Source organism: Dunckerocampus dactyliophorus, chromosome 13, assembly GCF_027744805.1.
Source record: "Dunckerocampus dactyliophorus isolate RoL2022-P2 chromosome 13, RoL_Ddac_1.1, whole genome shotgun sequence".
NCBI classification, from domain to species: domain Eukaryota; kingdom Metazoa; phylum Chordata; class Actinopteri; order Syngnathiformes; family Syngnathidae; genus Dunckerocampus; species Dunckerocampus dactyliophorus.
The window spans coordinates 21,078,396-21,097,526 of NC_072831.1; the positions used below are offsets into that span (position 1 = coordinate 21,078,396).

Sequence of the window (19,131 nt, forward strand, 5' to 3'; positions counted from 1 at the left end):
ATTATAGTTTTACATGCAGAAAACAAATTGAAATGCATGTAAAAACATGTAAATGATGTATGAAAGGGATAAATGAATATTTAAGGTAAATATTCTTGACACGTCTATTCCCAAAGACAAGATGTGGCAGTGAGATCAACACCTTCCTGTTGGTGGCGCCAAAGAAAGTTGCAAGTGCCAGCATTTTGATAAAGAAGGTAAGAAACACGACTGAATTCAAGAAATAACTCATGACAAAACAGGAAGGGGGTGTTGAAGAGGAGGGTGTTGAACTCGTTGCCACATCGTGTCTTTGGAAACAGTCATGTATTCAGTAAATGTGAAGGTAATCTTAAATGTTCATTTATCCCTTTCATTCATCATTGATATGCATTTGGAATCTTTTTGCACATTTAAACTATAATTGTAAAACTATAAAAACTTGTTTTGTGTAAATATTTCTGAGAATGACGGAGACGTAGGTGACTTCCAGTTCCGGTTGCCATTTTGTTAGCCAGCTAAGGATGCTAACAGGATGTTTAGTGATTAAGATAAATTAAGAACACAGTTGGACTCAAGCAATGTATTAATAACTCAACAAAACGTGCACCATATTGTACGCTAACCGGAAAATGTACCCGAGGCGGACGGTAACCGAGGTTCCACTGTACGAACAAACTATAGCCTGCAAAGAAGAGATGGAGGAGTACTGTTTGCGGTCATTTCAACTTGGATGGCTTTAAATTGATAATGGCCATAAGCCCCTCATCACGTGGATTATTAATCATTCTCTGCTAAAGCCCCATTGGCATTAAAAACTACTATAATTAGACCACATCTTAAAAATACATAGTCATCAATGACGTCCTGGTGGCTGCTTACCAGGGCTCTCCATTACACCTCAAAGCTGCATTCGATACAGCCGGCCATAATATTCTCCTCCACCTCGCCACTCCCTCTTTTACTGTGATGCTGAAAAGCTGGTAGATGCTTTTGCCTCCTCTGGGCTAACATATTGTAGCACACGTCTCATTTGCATCCCTGGCAAGAGCCTTCAAAAGCTCCACAACATTCAAAATAGTGCTGCCAGGATCCTGATGAGGGAGAAGAAATATGAGCATAGATGCCAATCCTTCGGACTCTTTGTAAACTGTTTCCTTACCCATCAGTGCATTCATGAAATGCCCGAAAATGCTTGACTAAATTAGTATTGTCATCTATATACTGGACACTTGACACAGGTTTGTAACAGGTTGTTTAGTTGTTCAAAAAGTACATCATTTTGTACCAGCGCGATTCAGTCCATTGCTGTCACTCATTGCTGTCTGATATGTTTCACAATCAATATATGTGGCCCAGTTTAGTGAATTAAATATTTAGCGCACCCTCCCAATTAATGTTTAAGGCTCTCTTTTCACCCCAGAGAGCCTATTATGAAAATAAAGATTTTGCATGTCATTTTCTACTTCTAAGGTTTGAGTACGCTTTTATTTTATCATCTCAGTTTGGCCAGCTCGTGTAGCATGTGAACGTGCACACAGCCTGGCATGAGCACAGCATGTTAAATGTACAGAGCTGTGTTGCTGTGCACATCATCAGCCTTGCAAAATTATAAATACAGTACTGTATATATATTAGGGATGCTCCGATCAGGGTTTTATGCTGTCGATACTGATACCGATCATCCAAGAGTGAAAGCGGCCGATACCGACACTGAAACCGATCACGTGTAAATTTTTATATGTACTTTTGACTAGATAAGGGGTCACCAACATTTTTTTTTGTGAGCTACTTTTACAAAATTAAAATGGCCAAGAGCTACTCATTTTTGCAACATTTATTTTCATAGTTTATTTCAACCCAAACAAAGCAAATATGCTTTTTTTAACCAGAATATTAACAAATTGCTGGTATCCACAACTCACATTTTGTATTTCAGAATGCGTTTGTTTCTCGTGTTGGCGTGTTATTAACTGAAACCCTGAGCGAAAGGCAGCCTTGCAGGCGCCTCATGTGGTCATGGAAGGTTCCTTGGGAGACGCCCTGGTGACCCCTGGGCTAAAACATATTTGACTTACTTTTTCAAAATCACTGGTGAAACTTAGAGGATCAGGCAGAATTTGGATGCGAGATCAGCTTGATTGCGCTGCAGCAGGGCCCCCAGGCAAGACGACCAATCCAATCACTTTTTGGGCTGTACGCCTTGTGGGCGCCACACACGGGAGGTGACGGTCAGCTGCGGTTGGCGGGGCTTGTCGCCGACGTGTGGCGGGCCGTGCGCACGGGAGCCGACGGGCGGCTGTGGTCACCTGCACCTGTGGGAGATGCATTCACATCCACAGCGAATTGTCAACACCAGCCGCTTTTCCTCCTCTGAACTACTTTGATATCCCCAAATTCATTCCACATCCGACAGCCAATCTAAACCGTGGGAGACTCGTACAGTTCGCTCTGGATGTGGGTCGCTCGCCAGTGAGTGAGTCTCTTGCTGTGGGTGATGTGTAACTCGTCCATTTTATTCACTAAAGCCCGTACATTAGCAAGAAAAATGCTTGGTAAAGAGATTCTGTACGGTGTGCTTGCTTGGTGGTAGCCCATAGTCCTCCGCACCTTCCTCGCTTTTGTTTACGTATCCGACGCCGCTTGGAAGCACTTCTGCCTGTCTGGGTGGTGTGCATAGACTCAGTATTGTGGAGCTCTCAGAGACAAGTCAAAGATTGGTGATAAAAACGTGCTGCAAAATCCAATATACAAAACCTCCTGTCGAGTGCAAGATGTTAAAACAAACCCGATATGAAGTAAATAACTACAAAACTGCAAATGTGGAAGAGACGCTGGGCTTCACTGTGTGTACGCGCCGCCATCTTGCGAAAGTATAGGTCTTCTGTTAAAGACACATGTCATTTTTAATGCTTTAATAACAAAAATGAGGCTGAACTTGTATCAAAATAGGCTATTTTTAACAAAAACAAAGATTCTATGTAAAAATGTATGCTCAGCCTCAGTTGTGGGTACCCCCATGTACTCAGAATGGTACAGTCTTGATCACGACATTTGCAAGATGATAGTAGAATCACACCCCTCCAAATTGACAACCCTAAAAAGCACAGACACCCCTAATAAGCACACAACAATCGTTTTCAGCATGATGCTACATACAATGATGCTACAAACATGATGCTACGAACAATCAGTTAACTAAAAAATCTATAGAATGACATTTTACCTAATTATGCATATCACTGCTTTCCATGGCTTTCTTTACTGATTGACTTTTAGGCATTTAGGCAGTTGTGTACAATTTGTGTGTAGCTGTTTGAGCTTATAGTGTGCTTTAAGTCCCAAAGCAGCATTTACCAGAAGAATGGTGCATCTCAATCAAACCGCATGTCTCTGTTTCTTTGTTTCTGTTTAGTGGAACCGTTTGAAGCACGGATGCCCAGCAGTCAGAAAACCAGTTTACATGAAAGGCTGTCTGTGCTGCCTGAGGCTCGACTTATGCCATAAAACAATACCTACTTCCTTCCCAGCTGTACATTAATGTGCATTATTTATATTTTTATTTTGTTTATCAATTTATTGTAGCACATTGCAGCCTTGTATTGTTTTCAATATGTTTTTCTTTACTTTGAATGTGACTCTGGCCTGTATTAACACCAAGTTAACTTTTACAAGAAGTTAAAATGTTGCTATTTTTTGTTATAATAAAAAGAATGTAGTTAGATGTTTTAGACGGCTGGGTGTTGGCTTAAAGAAAACTCACCAATCATTGAGGCGCCAGGAATGTCTGAATAAACAGGAGTGTTAATTGCTACTTAAGTTCAAATGTATTGAATGGCCGTTGATGCAAAACAGATCATACAATGGCCTAGTGTCATGACAGATAGATTTTTAGTCAGCTTCTCTTGCTGTGATTTCCTAAACATTATAAAATGATGTTGCATGCATTTAGAAATTAATTTCACAAAATTGAAGACCAAGGACAGACATTCAGTTGCAAAGGCAAGTTATTCAACTACACAATAGCACACAGAAGAACAGGCTGAATAGGTGTCTGTTACGTTAACGTAACACATTAGCAGTTATTCAGCTACACAATAGCATAAAGAACATGCCTGGGAAGCCGACGAGTCTAAATTAATATAACAAACCAGTGAGTCCAACAAGCAAGTTACCGGTGAGCAAGTTCATCAAGCTCCCAATCTCGTTCCACATTACTGTGATTTATCGTCCAGAAAATACGGCATCTAAAAGCTGCCTGACACACTCTTTTCACACAATTTAGTAAAAAATATATATAATGGTGTGGAAACCACATTGTAGGCCATTATACAGCTCCACTACTTAAAGTATCACGTCTACATCACCACCAATATATTCCATTACAAGCATTTCTCTTTCTTTCTGTTTTATGTTTTATTGGTTCAATTTATTTTCTATTTTGACAAAATGCATATATTTAAGTATGTTAAAAGTGGTTCTAAAATCAATATGTGCATAGTCCATACATTATGTATCTTTCTACCTATGTGTATGCATGCATGTACACCATATGAACTGGCATTTGTCTGTTGGAGCCTAAGTAAACCTACACGTGTGTTCTCTCATTTCACCGCTCTCCAATTGTCCTTGATAGAGATCATCTCATATGTGCCAAGCTTATGCACTAGGCGAAACCATCATAAATCTAGGCCATTTATGTTTTTGATAGATTTCATTCCATACCTTAAATCCAATATATTCAGAACGGAAAAATATATTTTTAAATACCTCAGCATCTCTCACATATTGAAAACACATGAAGCCAAGTAGCTCACTAAAGACAATGTGAGAAAATTGGATTTAGATTTGTTAACTGCACTAAACGGTTTCCCTGAAGGGCAGCAGGATTGTCTTGTGGTTAGTACTGTCACCTTGCAACAACAACATTCCAGGTTTGCTTCCAGTCACATGTTCTTCCTGTGCTTAGTTGTAGACTAAATGAAGTTTTACAATATGTAATAGTGAAATTTCTAGTAATCAAGGCATGACTCCCAACACGATTGGGACCGAATGTAGTCAGGTCTTGTAAATAAAGTACGTACAATACCTAGCTACCTGTGTATTTTTGGTTGGTAAGTCCTAACTGATTTAAAAAGAACAACGATTAGCGTATAGTTGTGTGTGTTTAATTTGCTCATGCAAGCTCGGTAATTAAATTGAGAGTAATTGTGATGCATTTAAGCAGCTGCTGACCCCTGTTTCAGTGGGTAAAGCCATTATCTTAACCATAAGGTGTATTCTAGCGAACACAGGAAAACAAAGCCAATGAGTGGAAACAAAAGTGCAGGAAGGAAGCTGGTTGGTTAAGTGGCGTAAGGATTATGTAATCCGTACCGTACATTACACACTGATACAAACAACCAGGGTCACTGCTTGACACACAGAACAGCATACCATCAACTTTTCTATTAAAATTGAGGACAATCTGGGTCACTGCCATGATAACCATGCCATGCCATGAACTCTTTACTTTTATGTTAGTTTTTGTACAACATGGACCAGGTGGAGAGTCTCATGTTGAGGGAGCAGCAATGTTGATGCTTGGCTTACACTTCGTAATTGTGTTTCTAGTGAACACATTGATCACTGGATGTCAGTTCAGTGAGACAAGCATCAGACTTGATCGCTGCAACAGCAGGCTTGTTTGCAGGTTTAAATTATCTCACAACAGGCACAATAATAATAACATAATACCCAACATGATAACCTGCGATAAGCTAAAACTCAACTCTGAACCCCCGACGTCACTTCCTGTCCTGCATTTACTGTGACACGCACAAGCACGTGTCTTAAATGGCTTATTTTCTTTACTATATTGAGTAGTATGGGCGTAAAGGTGACGAAAGGGGTGTTATTTCATGTCTGGCATGCTCTAATAATGCTTACTGGTTAGCATGTTGGCCACACAGTCAGGAGATCTGGGAAAATCTGGGTTCGAATCTCTGTTTGGGCATGCGTGGATTTTCTCCAGGTACTCCGGTTTCTTACCACATTCCAAAAATATGCATGTTAGGTTAATTGAGGACTCTAAATTGGCCATAGGTATGAAGATGAGTGTAAATGTTTGTCTATAAAGTATGTGCCCTGCGATTGGCGACCAGTCCAGGGTGTACCCTGCTTTTCGCCCAAAGTCAGCTGGGGTAGGCTCCAAACCCCCGCGACCCTAGTGAGGACAAGAGGCATAGAAAATGGATGGATGGTATTTAGAAGATTCTTAAGATATACAGTATATATCTTAAGAATCTTCTAAATACACACACTCCGCCGCCCTCCAACACGGAGCCAAAATGGCCAAACAACAAGGGTGTGTGTTCCATGGACGGACCAACAGTTTTGTTGGTTCGGCGATAATTAATCGCAATAAACGAGGAATTATTGTACTTCCTATATAATATACAGCAGAGCAACACGGTGATACATGTGGTTAGCTCTCACCAGTGGCGGAGCCATCAATTTTTCACTGGGGTGGCCAAGGTGAGACCATTACTCACATAGGGGTGGCATTACGTTGATACCTGAAATGTCTAGATGGCCATTGGGGTGCCCATCTAGAAAGTGACCACCATGTAGCTCTACCACTGGCTCTGACTCCTGAGTCTTCTGGGGTTTGCATGTTCTCCTCATGCTTGCATGGGTTTACAGCAGGTACTGTTGATTCCCCCAACAGTCCAAAACATGCATGCTAGGTTAATTGAAGTCTAAATTGGTTTCAGATCATTTCATGAATGAAATATGTAGCAACTGCACATTACTTAGGTGTGTTGCAGACATAATAGAAGCAGAGCTGGGTTAAGATCAGTTGAAGTTAATGATATGAGTGGTTGGACTACTTGAATAAATGTGTTGTCATACATAATACTACTCTCCTAAACAAACTCTCCTAAGCAAATTGCACTCTGAAATTGCCGGAGAACACTTTGAAATATGAAGTGTTTTCCCTACTTTGACATTTCTAGATCCACTTGAGCACAAGCACCCAAAACTGGGAACAGACTTCAGTACTGTAAGCTTCAGGGTTGCATAATCGTGCGTTTCTTTCCCATAATACAGTGCATATCTAAGATTAGGCCACAACTGGCTGCCACATAGCTCCGCCGCTGTACAGCGGCACTTGTCGTGCGAGCTCCTGACACCATGACACAGCAGCCCATGGTGGAGTGTGGCCCAGAGTTACGAACGCTATACGGCAACCGGATCGGCCCAATCTCATGGCAGAAGCCGATATTATCCGACTTTCAAAATACAGCGGATCGGCAAGCGATCTCAAGACTCTTTGCTGGTAATTCCAATGAGATTTGAATGCAGACTAAGACCAGTTTCAGTGTATGGAGCTGGCGGAAAATCCATTTGTGCTACCCGAGAAACCATCAGTAGACAAGCCAGGAGTGAAAATGGTTTGATGGGAGCCCCTCAGAGAACGGAGATGTCACTCTGGAAGGGTTTCAAAGAAATGGATAAGGCAGCCTGCGCAGTTGTGAAACAGAATCATATTTTACACACCACTACAAACATCCTATAATTTTTCTTCCATACGCATAATCCCTTTGGTTAATTCACAATTCAGTTTGATCCAAGCAACGCTGCATGTCACTACTTGCTAGAGTCAGTAATGTTTATTTTGTGTGATGTGTGTGACAGAGTGAAACTGAGCTTGTCTGTGGAGTCTTTCGTCCTTCTATGCTGCATATAGTTTGTGTATTACTAGTAAAGCAAATACAGTAATACCGACATCATCAACTGCCCAGTCTACATTCTCCTTCTCGTTCTGCTCTATTCACACATCGACACTCATTTCAATGAACTTGCTGCCTGATCTCAGTTTTTCAGTCGCTCCTAATTCTCCGTAGTTTACTATGTCGTTCTTTGCTCACTCATTAAAGTTGTTGCTCGGTGTAATTAATGAGCTCATATCTGTTTCTGTGTCATAAGGGTCACGAGCCTGCGCTCATTCCCTGTGTGCACTCTACTTTCTGCAGCGGCTCCTTTCTTTCTGCATGTTTTTCCTTTGTTGCAATCACGGAGCACATGACTGTTAATATGTTGTCTGATTTTTCCTCATATATTCAGTGAATACAGTAATCATTTATCGCGGTTAACTCGTTCTAGACCTGACCATAAGTGAATTTCTGTGAGGTAGGATTCATTATTGATAGATCAAATATTTTCATAGTTAGAGCATAGAAAACCTTTTTACGACCTTCTAAAGATGTTTTTTTTTTTTTTTTAAATTTTTGTCCTGTCCAGCCATTGGGGCAGATTGTATTGTTGATGTAAATGTCCTTGCATACTAAACAGATTTGCTCTGCCAGGGAAAAGTGCAAGATACTCTACTGCTGTTATATAGATTTTATTTGACTATATTTTATGTTAATTATTATGCAAATGTGTAGCGTCCGGATCGGAGAAGGAGGGGATAGAAAAGAAGACAAAAGAAAACAGAAGGGAGAGTGCGGGGGCAAGAGCGGGACAACACAGAGAGAGACAAGAACAACAGCAACAACAATTGCAAAGGCAGTAACAAAAGAGCAGATGTCAGCAAATGTCTATACCAGCCATAAAGACCACAGTGGAAATAACAAAATAATATCAACAAATATGTTTTTTAACATTATTTGCACCCTCTAGACATGAAATAACATCGTTACACTCGTATTACTTGTATTACCCAATATAGTAGACATAATAATGGAAAATAAGACATCCATCCATCCATTTTCTATACCGCTTCTTCCTCATTAGGGTCGCGGGGGCATGCTGGAGCCTATCCCATTTAACACATAAATACAATTTGTGCTTGTGTGTGTTGAAATAAAGGTTTTCCGGATGTGTGGAGGACAGGAAGTCATGTCGGGGGTTCAGAGTTGAGTTTTAGCTTGGGGTATTAGCTAAAATTAGTTTCCTCCGTAGGGTGGCTGGACTTACCCTAAGATACAGGGTGAGGAGCTTTGTCATCCGGGAGGAGCTCAGAGTAGAGCTACTGCTCGTTCACATCTAGAGGAGCCAGCTGAGGTGGCCCCGTCATCTAGTCCGGATGCCCCCTAGATGCTTCCTGTAGTGTGGTGTTCCGGGCATGCCGAGCCGGGAGGAGGCCCGGGGCACATCTAGGTCACACTGGAGGGATTGTGTCTCACAGCTGGCTTGGGAACGCCGCTGTGTCCTGGAGGACACAGAGGTGGCTGGAGACGGGGAAGTCTGGGCTTCCTTATTGCGTCTGCTGCCCTCGCGGATAAACTGAAGAAAATGGATAGATGGATAGGACTAAGAAGTATTTGAAAACATTTTTAACAACAGTGAATTATTCTCTTTTTTTCATGTTATCATCTTAATGAGTAACCCGTATTGATTAATTAAAAAAAAAAATTCAAAGGAGTCAGTGGGACTTATGGAACCCGAGGCACCACTTATATCACTGATGATGATTGGGTTTTAATGACACTAGAAATCCTTCCAATTTCATATTTGCCTGCTAATATTCCTTGACACATCAACTTAGTTTTTGATAAGCAGAAAGTAAATAGGTCCTCAGAAAGATTATTAGTGAAATAAAACACCTAAAGAAAAGAATGTAACACTAAACAAATACCTCCGTACAACTGGTGGTATGGCATTGTAGTCAACAGATTTGAATCAAACTCCAGCGCAACCAACGTGTGCATGAATGAGCCTTTGCACCGTGAGCTCTTTAATCCTGGTTCTGTCACGTCCTTCAGCCAAGGTTGCCATTAATGAGTATTTCTTCCCCACCATCCTCTCTCTGTTACACTTTGCTGATTAAGTACAAGCACTGTTGCTTACTCATGATTGCAGATGATTATGTTTGTGTATGTGAACTTGGTGTGAACACAGCAATGCTTCACAAAAATATCAACATTTCCTCATGATTAATTGGTAAATGAAAAGGTTTTCCACTCTCTGCCTGAATATTAAATGTCGAAATATGTATACAATATAGAAGAATTTACCACAATATTATGACCACATTCAAAATCCAATCAGATCAAATATTAAGTGTAATAAATTCTGCCTTGACGAAGTGATAATTATGTTCACTTTTATCATAGAAGTCTCAATGTCTCTCCGTATGTCACATTTTATTTTTCAGGTGTCCAGTTCAGGTGGGGTGGTGACCATGGAGAGGCTGTTGCTGTGTGTGATGATGGCAGTTGCCATGGCAGTACGGGCACAGATTTGCCCCAAGCGCTGCGTGTGTCAGATCCTGTCACCCAATCTGGCAACACTCTGTGCCAAGAAAGGTCTACTTTTTGTTCCACCAAACATCGATAGGCATACTGTGGAACTGAGACTGGCTGACAACTTTGTGACCAGGTAACCACATGACAATAAATCAATATATGAACAAGAGCATTCAGATTCATCATTCATGATTTGACGTGATGGCAACAAATAGCAGAAATTACATCACCACCACGTGGATTATCATAACATTTTAATGTAAACGCCTTGGACGCATACCTATCGTTCATAAAAAAATGCCCATCCCTATCTTGCTGCAGCAGCAGGTAATTCAAATAAAAACTTACATTGCAAGTCCCTAGCCTCCGTTGCTCCCCCTGCATTTATACTACACCTTATGTACATTCAGAATCCAATTATCTCAAATATATATGAGGGAAATATAAACATCTGAGTTACATTTCAAATCAAAGTAAAGTAGATGAAACAAATTGTTTGGTTGGAACCCAGAGACAGATATACAGTAGAGGCAGCGTATTAAAAAAAAATTGGCTTTAATAGTGGCAATGTGCACAGGCACAAAGTACAAAATAACTGAAAAGAAAGGAATACGGGGGTTATAGCAAGGGGTTTTAGCTACGGTGCAGCAGGTAATACATTTGAAACTATTTAAGTCGAAACTATTGAAATCGACATAAGCGTTTGTCGTCATAGCCGCCATTAGCCGTTGCATGCACATTTGCTTGTTACTTCCGCCAGGAATGAAAGGAGAAAGTGCCAATGGAAGAAACCAATGGAAGTTTGCTGACATGGTTTTCCTCATTTTGTGCTAACTTTTAGTTTGATTCTTCTGTTTACAAATGATTTTTATACACACATCTAACATATCTGCGGAAATTGTGCTGTATGGTTGTACCTCGATTATCGCGGCTAATTGGTTCCAGACCCACCGCGATAAGTGAATTTCCGCAAAGTAGGATTAAAGTTAATAAATGGAATATTTTCAAAGTTAAAGCACAGAAAACCTGTATGTCTTGTGTGACTGTGTCTTGACTACAGTGACAGCTGCTGAGACAGATGGACCCAAGCAACGATATTTAGCAGTACAGGAATGCCAATGAATTGATTACATTTCTGCTTAATAATAATAATAATAATGAAATAAATAAACAGCCCACACAGCAGGAATTACAGACAATAAAAAACAGCAGGGTAAAAGCCATTGGAATCTTGACAAGATGACAGGACACAGACAGAGGAAAGTATTAAAAATATGACTCACACTAGACAGAAAAAAATACGAAATAAACCAGATTTAATTCCTGACAAATCAACAGTTCAGAGCTAGATGTGACAGTGCGGAAACGTCCTGTTGTGTAATACATTTACGAAACTGAATTAGTCATCTACAGTGAGGCGACAAACCAAAATATGGAAATTGGGTGTTTGTATGCTTCTTGAACAGAGTGATGTTTCAAGGCATCAGACTGAACTGCTCATGACGCTTTCTGTCTTGCTATCCACTCACTCTGATATCACCCTTGCTGTGTGATATGTTTGTGTATTTATGTGCATTGGATCAGTGTTTTTGTTTAGAATTTGTTTAGGAACAAGCATGACCCCTTCCAGGGATAAATAAAATCCATGCTTGTGCCAAAACAGGAAGCAGTAACACTCATCTTTGATGTCATCGAGTAACTAAGCCTTATCCCAACTTTACATTTTCTGTTGAAAAAGACTAAGATGCTTTTTGGACAGACCATTATCGTTTCAGGATTGCTGTCATACATGCAGATGATAAGTGTTTGCAGTCCCATTGTGAGGATATTGATTCTGAGATATTACAAAAGCTGATTGTTTTTTTTTTTCTAATGAAACTGTAGTGTAAGCAATTGTGTTTGCAGCCTCTGCAGAACTGGCCATGCTTATACATACTGAGTAAAAATGCTGTTAAAAGTTCTCTCAAATGTATTAAATAAGTTTTGAAATGTCTTAATGGACAGTGTTAAGTCTCGCTTTTGAGGATGCTATAACATAACTACAAAACGGAACTAAAAGTGTAGCCTGGGAAGAATTTATTGAGCACAGGCAGCTACTGTGCTGTGCGTGCACTGCGGTGTGTTCTTACATTTTGTCAGTGCCGTATTTTCCGGATTAAAAGTGGCTTTGGAGTCTCACCAGCCAAAAATGCACAATGAAGAAGAAAAAAGCATATATAAGTCCAAGAACAGACATTTCATCTTGAAAGGCAAGTTACAGTAATAACAATCAAATGGAGAACAGGCTAAATAGGCGTCTGTTAACGTAATGTGAATAATTGGTATGTTAACATAACATATTAACAGTTATGCCAGTTATTAACTATAGCCTAAACAACATAACATAACTAATTCACTTACACCTTGTAATCTGCAGAATATGAGTTTTGGGGGGCATTTGTGTTCCGTCTTTCTCAGTTGTCTTTATAAGTTGATGTTTACATTGTAAATTTTCAGTGGTACAGGAACGATACAAGTAGCAGATAGTGGCACACAAGCCTAGCGCGCCCTCTTGTGGCTGTCAGTATGAAAAAACATATACCTGTATAAGTCACACCGGAGTATAAATCGCAAGACCAGCCAACCATGAAAAAAGTGTGATTTATAGTCCGGAAAATGCAGTAATCCCAGACGTCTGATCGTTCTGTAAGTCTTTTGTACGTTTTTGCCTGTATGGATGTGAAATGTGTCTTAAATTGTATTCATTACCGTCTTTAAAAGTCTTCAATTTGACTCGTTGAAGCCTGCAGAGACCCTGGAGAAGGAATTAGAGACTAGAGAGAGACTAGAGAGACACCGTGTCCTCGTGCTAAAGCATAGAACTACAACCCTCAACTTCCTACGATCCAATTCTTCTTAAAGGGCCTGTAAAAAAAAAAAAAAAACAGCACTAAAATTGCACTAAAAAAATCCGCGAAACAGCAATTCTGTGAAAGGGGAACTGCAATGGAGTGAGGGAAAAGTATATTGCAACGTACATATTAATTGCCCAAATCATGTTTGTTTAAAGCGACAGCTTGTCATTCTGGCTCATAAGGATATAAGCCGACAATGATGTAAGAGTGATCTCAGTTAAAATAACATATCTATTCACAGTGTGAAGAGGAAAGACTTTGCAAACATGACACGACTGGTGGACCTAACGTTATCCAGAAATACTATCTCTTACATCACACCTCATGCCTTCGCTGATCTCGAGAACCTCAGAGCCCTGCATCTCAACAGGTAAAGATTAGCATTGACTGGCTGTTGAATTAAACTAATTCTCATGTGGTTACTTGAAAGCTGCAGGCTTTAAAGTCGCTAAACGTTGCATCTCTATGAATATATTACAGTAATCGTCTGACGAGGATCGGTAATGACACCTTCAGTGGGATGTCTAAGCTTCACCACTTGATTCTGAACAACAACCAGCTGGTGCTGATCCACCAGGGAGCTTTCAATGACCTGCTGGCACTTGAAGAATTGGATCTGAGTTATAATAACCTGGACTCCATTCCATGGGAGGCCATCCAGGTTAGTATTTCTTTTTTAATACAATTGCCAATTTTTGTTTGGTTGCAGACATGAAGAGGATATATGAAAGTGTTCTGAAAGCATTGACAACTATCATTATTTAGAAGTACTAAAATCAGACAAAATAACTTCTGTGCTCCTTAAATATGGAATATTTTACTGGGTTCTTTTTCAAACAGCAATTGGGTCAATTTAAAAATATGATACAGTACTCATCCTTAGATCCGCATTAAACAGATAACCGCCTCCTAAATTAAATTGGTGAAATATTGAAATTGAAAGAAATATTTACTTATTATTGCCTTTTATAATATATATACACAGACCTGATCAAAATCTTAAGACCAGTTGAAAAATTGCTAGAATTTGCATTTTGCACATTTGGATCTTAATGAGGTTTTAAGTAGAGCTACAAAATGCAAAAAACATTTGGAACTTGTAATTTAACCAAAAAAAACCCCAAACTGAAATAGGTTATCAGCTGATCAAAAGCTTAAGACCACAGGCTATAAAAGCCCAAATCTGCTAAAAAGTTTCATTTTCTGTCAGGCATTCACACTGTCATGCCCTCCTGAAGGCTAAAGCTAAGAAGCTTTCTCTTTTTAAACGTGGTCGGATTGTCGAGCTGCATATGCAAGGCCTCTCGCAGCGTGCCATTGCTGCTGAGGTTGGGCGCAGTAAGACAGTCATTCTCCATTTTTTGAAAGATCCTGAGCATTATGGAACAAAAAAGTCAAGTGGTAGACCCCAAAAAATTAAAAAGAAATACTGAATGAAGTGAATGAACTGTATTTCACAGCTGAACTATAACTCCCATGACCACCACATACCCGGAAGACAATGATGTCACCGACTGTAACTTTTTAACGTCTTTATCATTAAAAGTGAAAAAAAAGCACATCCATACAAAGCCTGCCATGCTTATATCCAATGCTTCATTTCCTAGTATCGATTCAATTGATTGATTACCTTTTAAACAATGTTAGATCGCTATGTACGTATGTCGTCCTGAATGGAAACTTGAGAATCCATATCGATGTAGTTTAATCGTAGGAATATAAATCGATGCATTGATGTAGTGAAAGAATCGTTACACCCATAGATATAGTTAAAGAAGAATTCAAAGATTGTGTATGTCTCCCTCCAATCCAACAGAAAATGATAAGCCTCCATACTATGAGTTTGGACCACAACATGTTGGACTTTATTCCAGAGGGGACATTTTCTTTGCTCCAGAAACTCAACCGCCTTGATGTCACTTCAAATAAACTCCAAAAGCTCCCACCGGACCCTCTTTTTCAGCGAGCACAGGTATATGTTGTTTAAGCTCTTCCACGTTAATATCAGCACACAAATAGAGGTCCACCGCACATTGGGTCACATACGGAATTGCAACATCCTGAACTAAAAATATTTTTGAAATTGCATTACAGGTTCTGGCCACGTCTGGGGTCCTGTCCTCCTCAACCTTTGCACTGTCATTCGGTGGAAACCCTCTGCATTGTAACTGTGAGCTACTTTGGCTGAGAAGGCTTAACCGAGAGGATGACTTGGAGACGTGTGCTTCACCCCAGCACCTCTCTGGACGATATTTTTGGTCCGTTCCGGAGGAGGAGTTCCTGTGTGAACCCCCACTTATAACCAGATACTCCCATGAGATGAGGGTCCTTGAAGGACAGAGAGTTTCACTTAGGTATGTGCATTAAAGAGTAAAAGCAAAATCAAAAAAGCACTTTGCTCATTATCCCATAACTCTAAATCAAGATGACAAGAGATGATGATTACTTAATTTGCATATATATTGGTCACACACTTCCAATCGTGATAGATGTTATGTTTTCTTGTAATGCGGAAATATAATGAAACCATAAGGAAATGGAGATTCACACGGTTCTATTCCTTTTTGCACCTTCATTATGCGTTGACCTCACCTCTGAATGTATAATATCAAGAAGAGTCACACTCGTACAAATTGTTATCATATTTGCATCATCTCTTTCAGTAAATAGCCGACAGTTTAACATATACAGGTGGTCCTCAGGTTACATACGAGTTCTGTTCCTAGACTGTGATGGAAGTCGAGTTTTGGTGTGAGTTGGATTCATTAATTCATTTTCTATGCCGCTTGTCCTCATTAGGGTCGTGGGCTTATGCTGGAGCCTATCCCAGCAAGAGGCGGGGTAAACCCTGGACTGGTCGCCAGCCACATATAGAACATACAGACAAATATAGAGACATTCATACCTATAGACAATTTAGGGTCTTCAATTGACCTGACAAGCTTATTTTTGGAATGTAGGAGGAAGCCGGAGTACCTGGAGAAAACCCAACCACGAAGGGGAGAACATGCAAACGCCACACGGACATGCGCAAACATAGACATGAACCCAGATCTTCCAGATCTCCTGAATGTGTGACAAACATGCTAACGTAACTTGCATCTTATACCTAAACAAACTCCTAAGCCACTCACAATGTACATAGAACACATGAAGCACATAAAATACAGTTATAAATTACTAAGTAGAATTGGATGAAACAGTAATACAGAACTCAATCATAATAAAAAAAAAATCAGTCAATCAAAGCACAAGCAACCATTCCATTTGATGCTTTTATAGGAGCAGATCCTTTAACTTTTCTGTTAGAGTTTTCTGATTTCCAAAAGTCTTTGAATGTGCTGCATCCTGACTGTGGGTTGTGTTGATGTGTTGTTGATCTTGTTTTGGCGTCTTTGGGCCAACAGTAACCTGTTATGTTTCTGTAAGAGATTGTTGATCCATCATATCCTCGTCAGCCTTAAAACATTCGGGTAGACGTTACAATATGAACTTTATCCATAACGATGGATGCCACAGTTCAGAGTTGAGAGTAGTGTGGCTGCGAGTGAGCCGCATGTATTCTTCCTCTTGAACTAGTTCTAGAGCAAGTCTCGTCATAAGGGCCATAATTCTTTTCTTACAGTAGATACACATTGTGGTGTCCCTGGACACATCATCAGTGATGTAACCTGGGATCATGGGGTGTTTCAGGTCTTTCAACAATCAGACCTCCTCCCCCAGGTGACCCAGCCGGCGTGATCAGGCTCCAGCTTGTGTCGAGGTAGTGCTACTCTACATGCCAGTCCTCTTTCCTCTTGATCTACAGCCACCTCGGCGCCACTTCTGCTGCGTCAGTGGCCAAAATGATGGCCCTCCGCTGGCTGGCCCCTGTGATGCCCAGCGTCTTGTAGGCCCTGCTGAGGGATTGGCTCACAAACCCTCGGCATTCCACTTTGATGGGTTGGCATCGTGTTCCGACACTCCTCCACCAGCTCTGAGTACCTTGTCCTAGCAAGCTCCAAAAGAATTACCTGCCTGGATGCTGCATAAGTTAGGACGATGTCTGGCCTCAGTGTTGTTTTAGTGACTGCTACTGGGAACTTCAGCTGTTTCCCCAAATCAACTTTCAGTACCCAGTCGCGTACCGTTTAGGGCGAGGTCGAGGTGTTTCAGCCGGCTGCTGCTGTTCCACAGCTCTGATCCTACTGCAGATAGCATCCGCTATGGCCTTCAGAACCTGGTCATGTCGACAGCGGTAGTGCCCTTCGCCCAGGGCTTTCGGACAACAGCTGAGGATGTGCTCTAAGGTTCCTCTACCTTGGCAGAGGGGACAAGCTGGTGTTTCCACCTTCCCCCAAGCGAAGAGGTTAGATGGGCTTGGCAGCACATCATAGATCGCCTGGATCAAGAATTTTATTCTGTGGTTCCGCCTTCCACAGCTCGATCCATGTGACGTTGCGGTTCACAGCTTGCTCCCATCTCGTCCAGGCTCCCTGTTGCCGCATTCCCACCATCTGGCTGGCTCGCTTCTCCTCTACTGCTGCACGCATCTCCTCGAGGATCAGCGACCTCCTCTCTTTCCCCTGTGCCTTGTCATAGCGAGATGTTCTGCCACTACCAAGGCCAGCTCTCCCCTGTAATAATTATTCTTCATTTATGGGAACGAGTAGGTAACCATGAAACGACAAAACTTGGAATGCCGTAAACCAAGGATCACCTGTAGTTGAATAAAACGTGAAATAATTCTGAAAGAAGTTTTGTCTGCATTCAAATGCTGCATCCCATTCACGAGTTACCACACAATACAAAGTACAATGATGTAGCTGTAATTTAGTATTTAGAGGTACTCAGTGTCCAGTTGACTACTGAATATAGTCCAGATTCGTTCTCTCATTGTAACTGTGGAAAGTGTCTTTAATCCGTATAACTCTGAACAGATTTGTTACTTTTTATTGTAAATGTATTCTTTCATTCTTTAAAAGGTGTAAGGCACGAGGTGACCCAGAACCAGTCATCCACTGGATATCTCCTGATGGCAAACTGGTTTCCAACTCATCCAGGACACTGGTCTATGCCAATGGAAGTTTGGACATCATTATTAGTACTGTGAAAGACACGGGCTCCTTCACCTGCATCTCCTCCAACCCTGCTGGCGAAGCCCACCAAACTGTAGACTTGGTTATTATAAAACTCCCGCACATCTCCAACAACACCAACAACATCCAGGAACCTGACCCGGGATCATCTGACATTTCCACATCTACCCGAAGTGGAAGCAACGGAAACAACGTAACTGGCGATGTGAAGGGTGCCGCTGAAAAGAGGGTGGTAACCGCTGAGGCTACGTCGTCGACAGCGTTGATCAAATTCAACTTCCAGAGGAATATTCCAGGCATTCGGATGTTCCAGATACAGTACAACGGGAGCCAAGATGACTCACTGGTGTACCGGTAAGTCTGACAGAGATGCTACATCAGAATTGAATGCTAGACAATGAAGCAAGGCAGATTACACAACAGAAATCAAATACTGGCCAATGATATGGGAAGGTTGAGAATTACATGCCAGGGCTGTATAGATTACATTACATTGGAGTGCATGCAAATTTAATGACCATGGGAGAAAGAGAGCACATGATATCAGATATGATCTGGGATATAGCAATACAGGAACTGATACCTGCACTACATGGGGGTTACAAGGTCACAATGATACATACCGTGATACATACAGTTAATATTGAAAATGTAAACCACAGAACAACCAATAGCAGACCAGTAAATATGCTTCAAAGATATGCATTTTAATAACTGCATAATAAAAATATGACGTGTGGTACTTACACATGCCATGAGTTCCTAACTCAATCCATTCCATAATGTGATTCCGCATACTGAAATGCTGAAGGTTTTTAGCGTTGTTCTTGCAAGTGTTTTAAGTTTAATATTTCCCTGATGTCGGACTTCTCCTCTCTTGTTGACAAGAATCGCATTACGCTTTACGTCCATAACTTTCCATAACTTCACAGATATCATTAATGT

At 40.8% G+C, this 19,131-nt stretch overlaps 1 protein-coding gene across 2 annotated transcripts in view; it reads left to right on the forward strand.

The window, feature by feature from the left end:
• Positions 1-19,131, forward strand: part of lrfn5a (leucine rich repeat and fibronectin type III domain containing 5a) — a 112,038-nt gene that overhangs the window by 67,889 nt on the left and 25,018 nt on the right. For both annotated transcript variants that reach the window (XM_054795916.1, XM_054795917.1), the window contains 6 exons: positions 10,124-10,347; positions 13,350-13,478; positions 13,589-13,769; positions 14,925-15,080; positions 15,203-15,462; positions 18,073-18,540. In XM_054795916.1, the coding sequence (XP_054651891.1) occupies positions 10,151-10,347; positions 13,350-13,478; positions 13,589-13,769; positions 14,925-15,080; positions 15,203-15,462; positions 18,073-18,540 (1,391 nt within the window). In that variant the 5' untranslated portion in view covers positions 10,124-10,150. The remainder of the gene's footprint in view (positions 1-10,123; positions 10,348-13,349; positions 13,479-13,588; positions 13,770-14,924; positions 15,081-15,202; positions 15,463-18,072; positions 18,541-19,131) is intronic.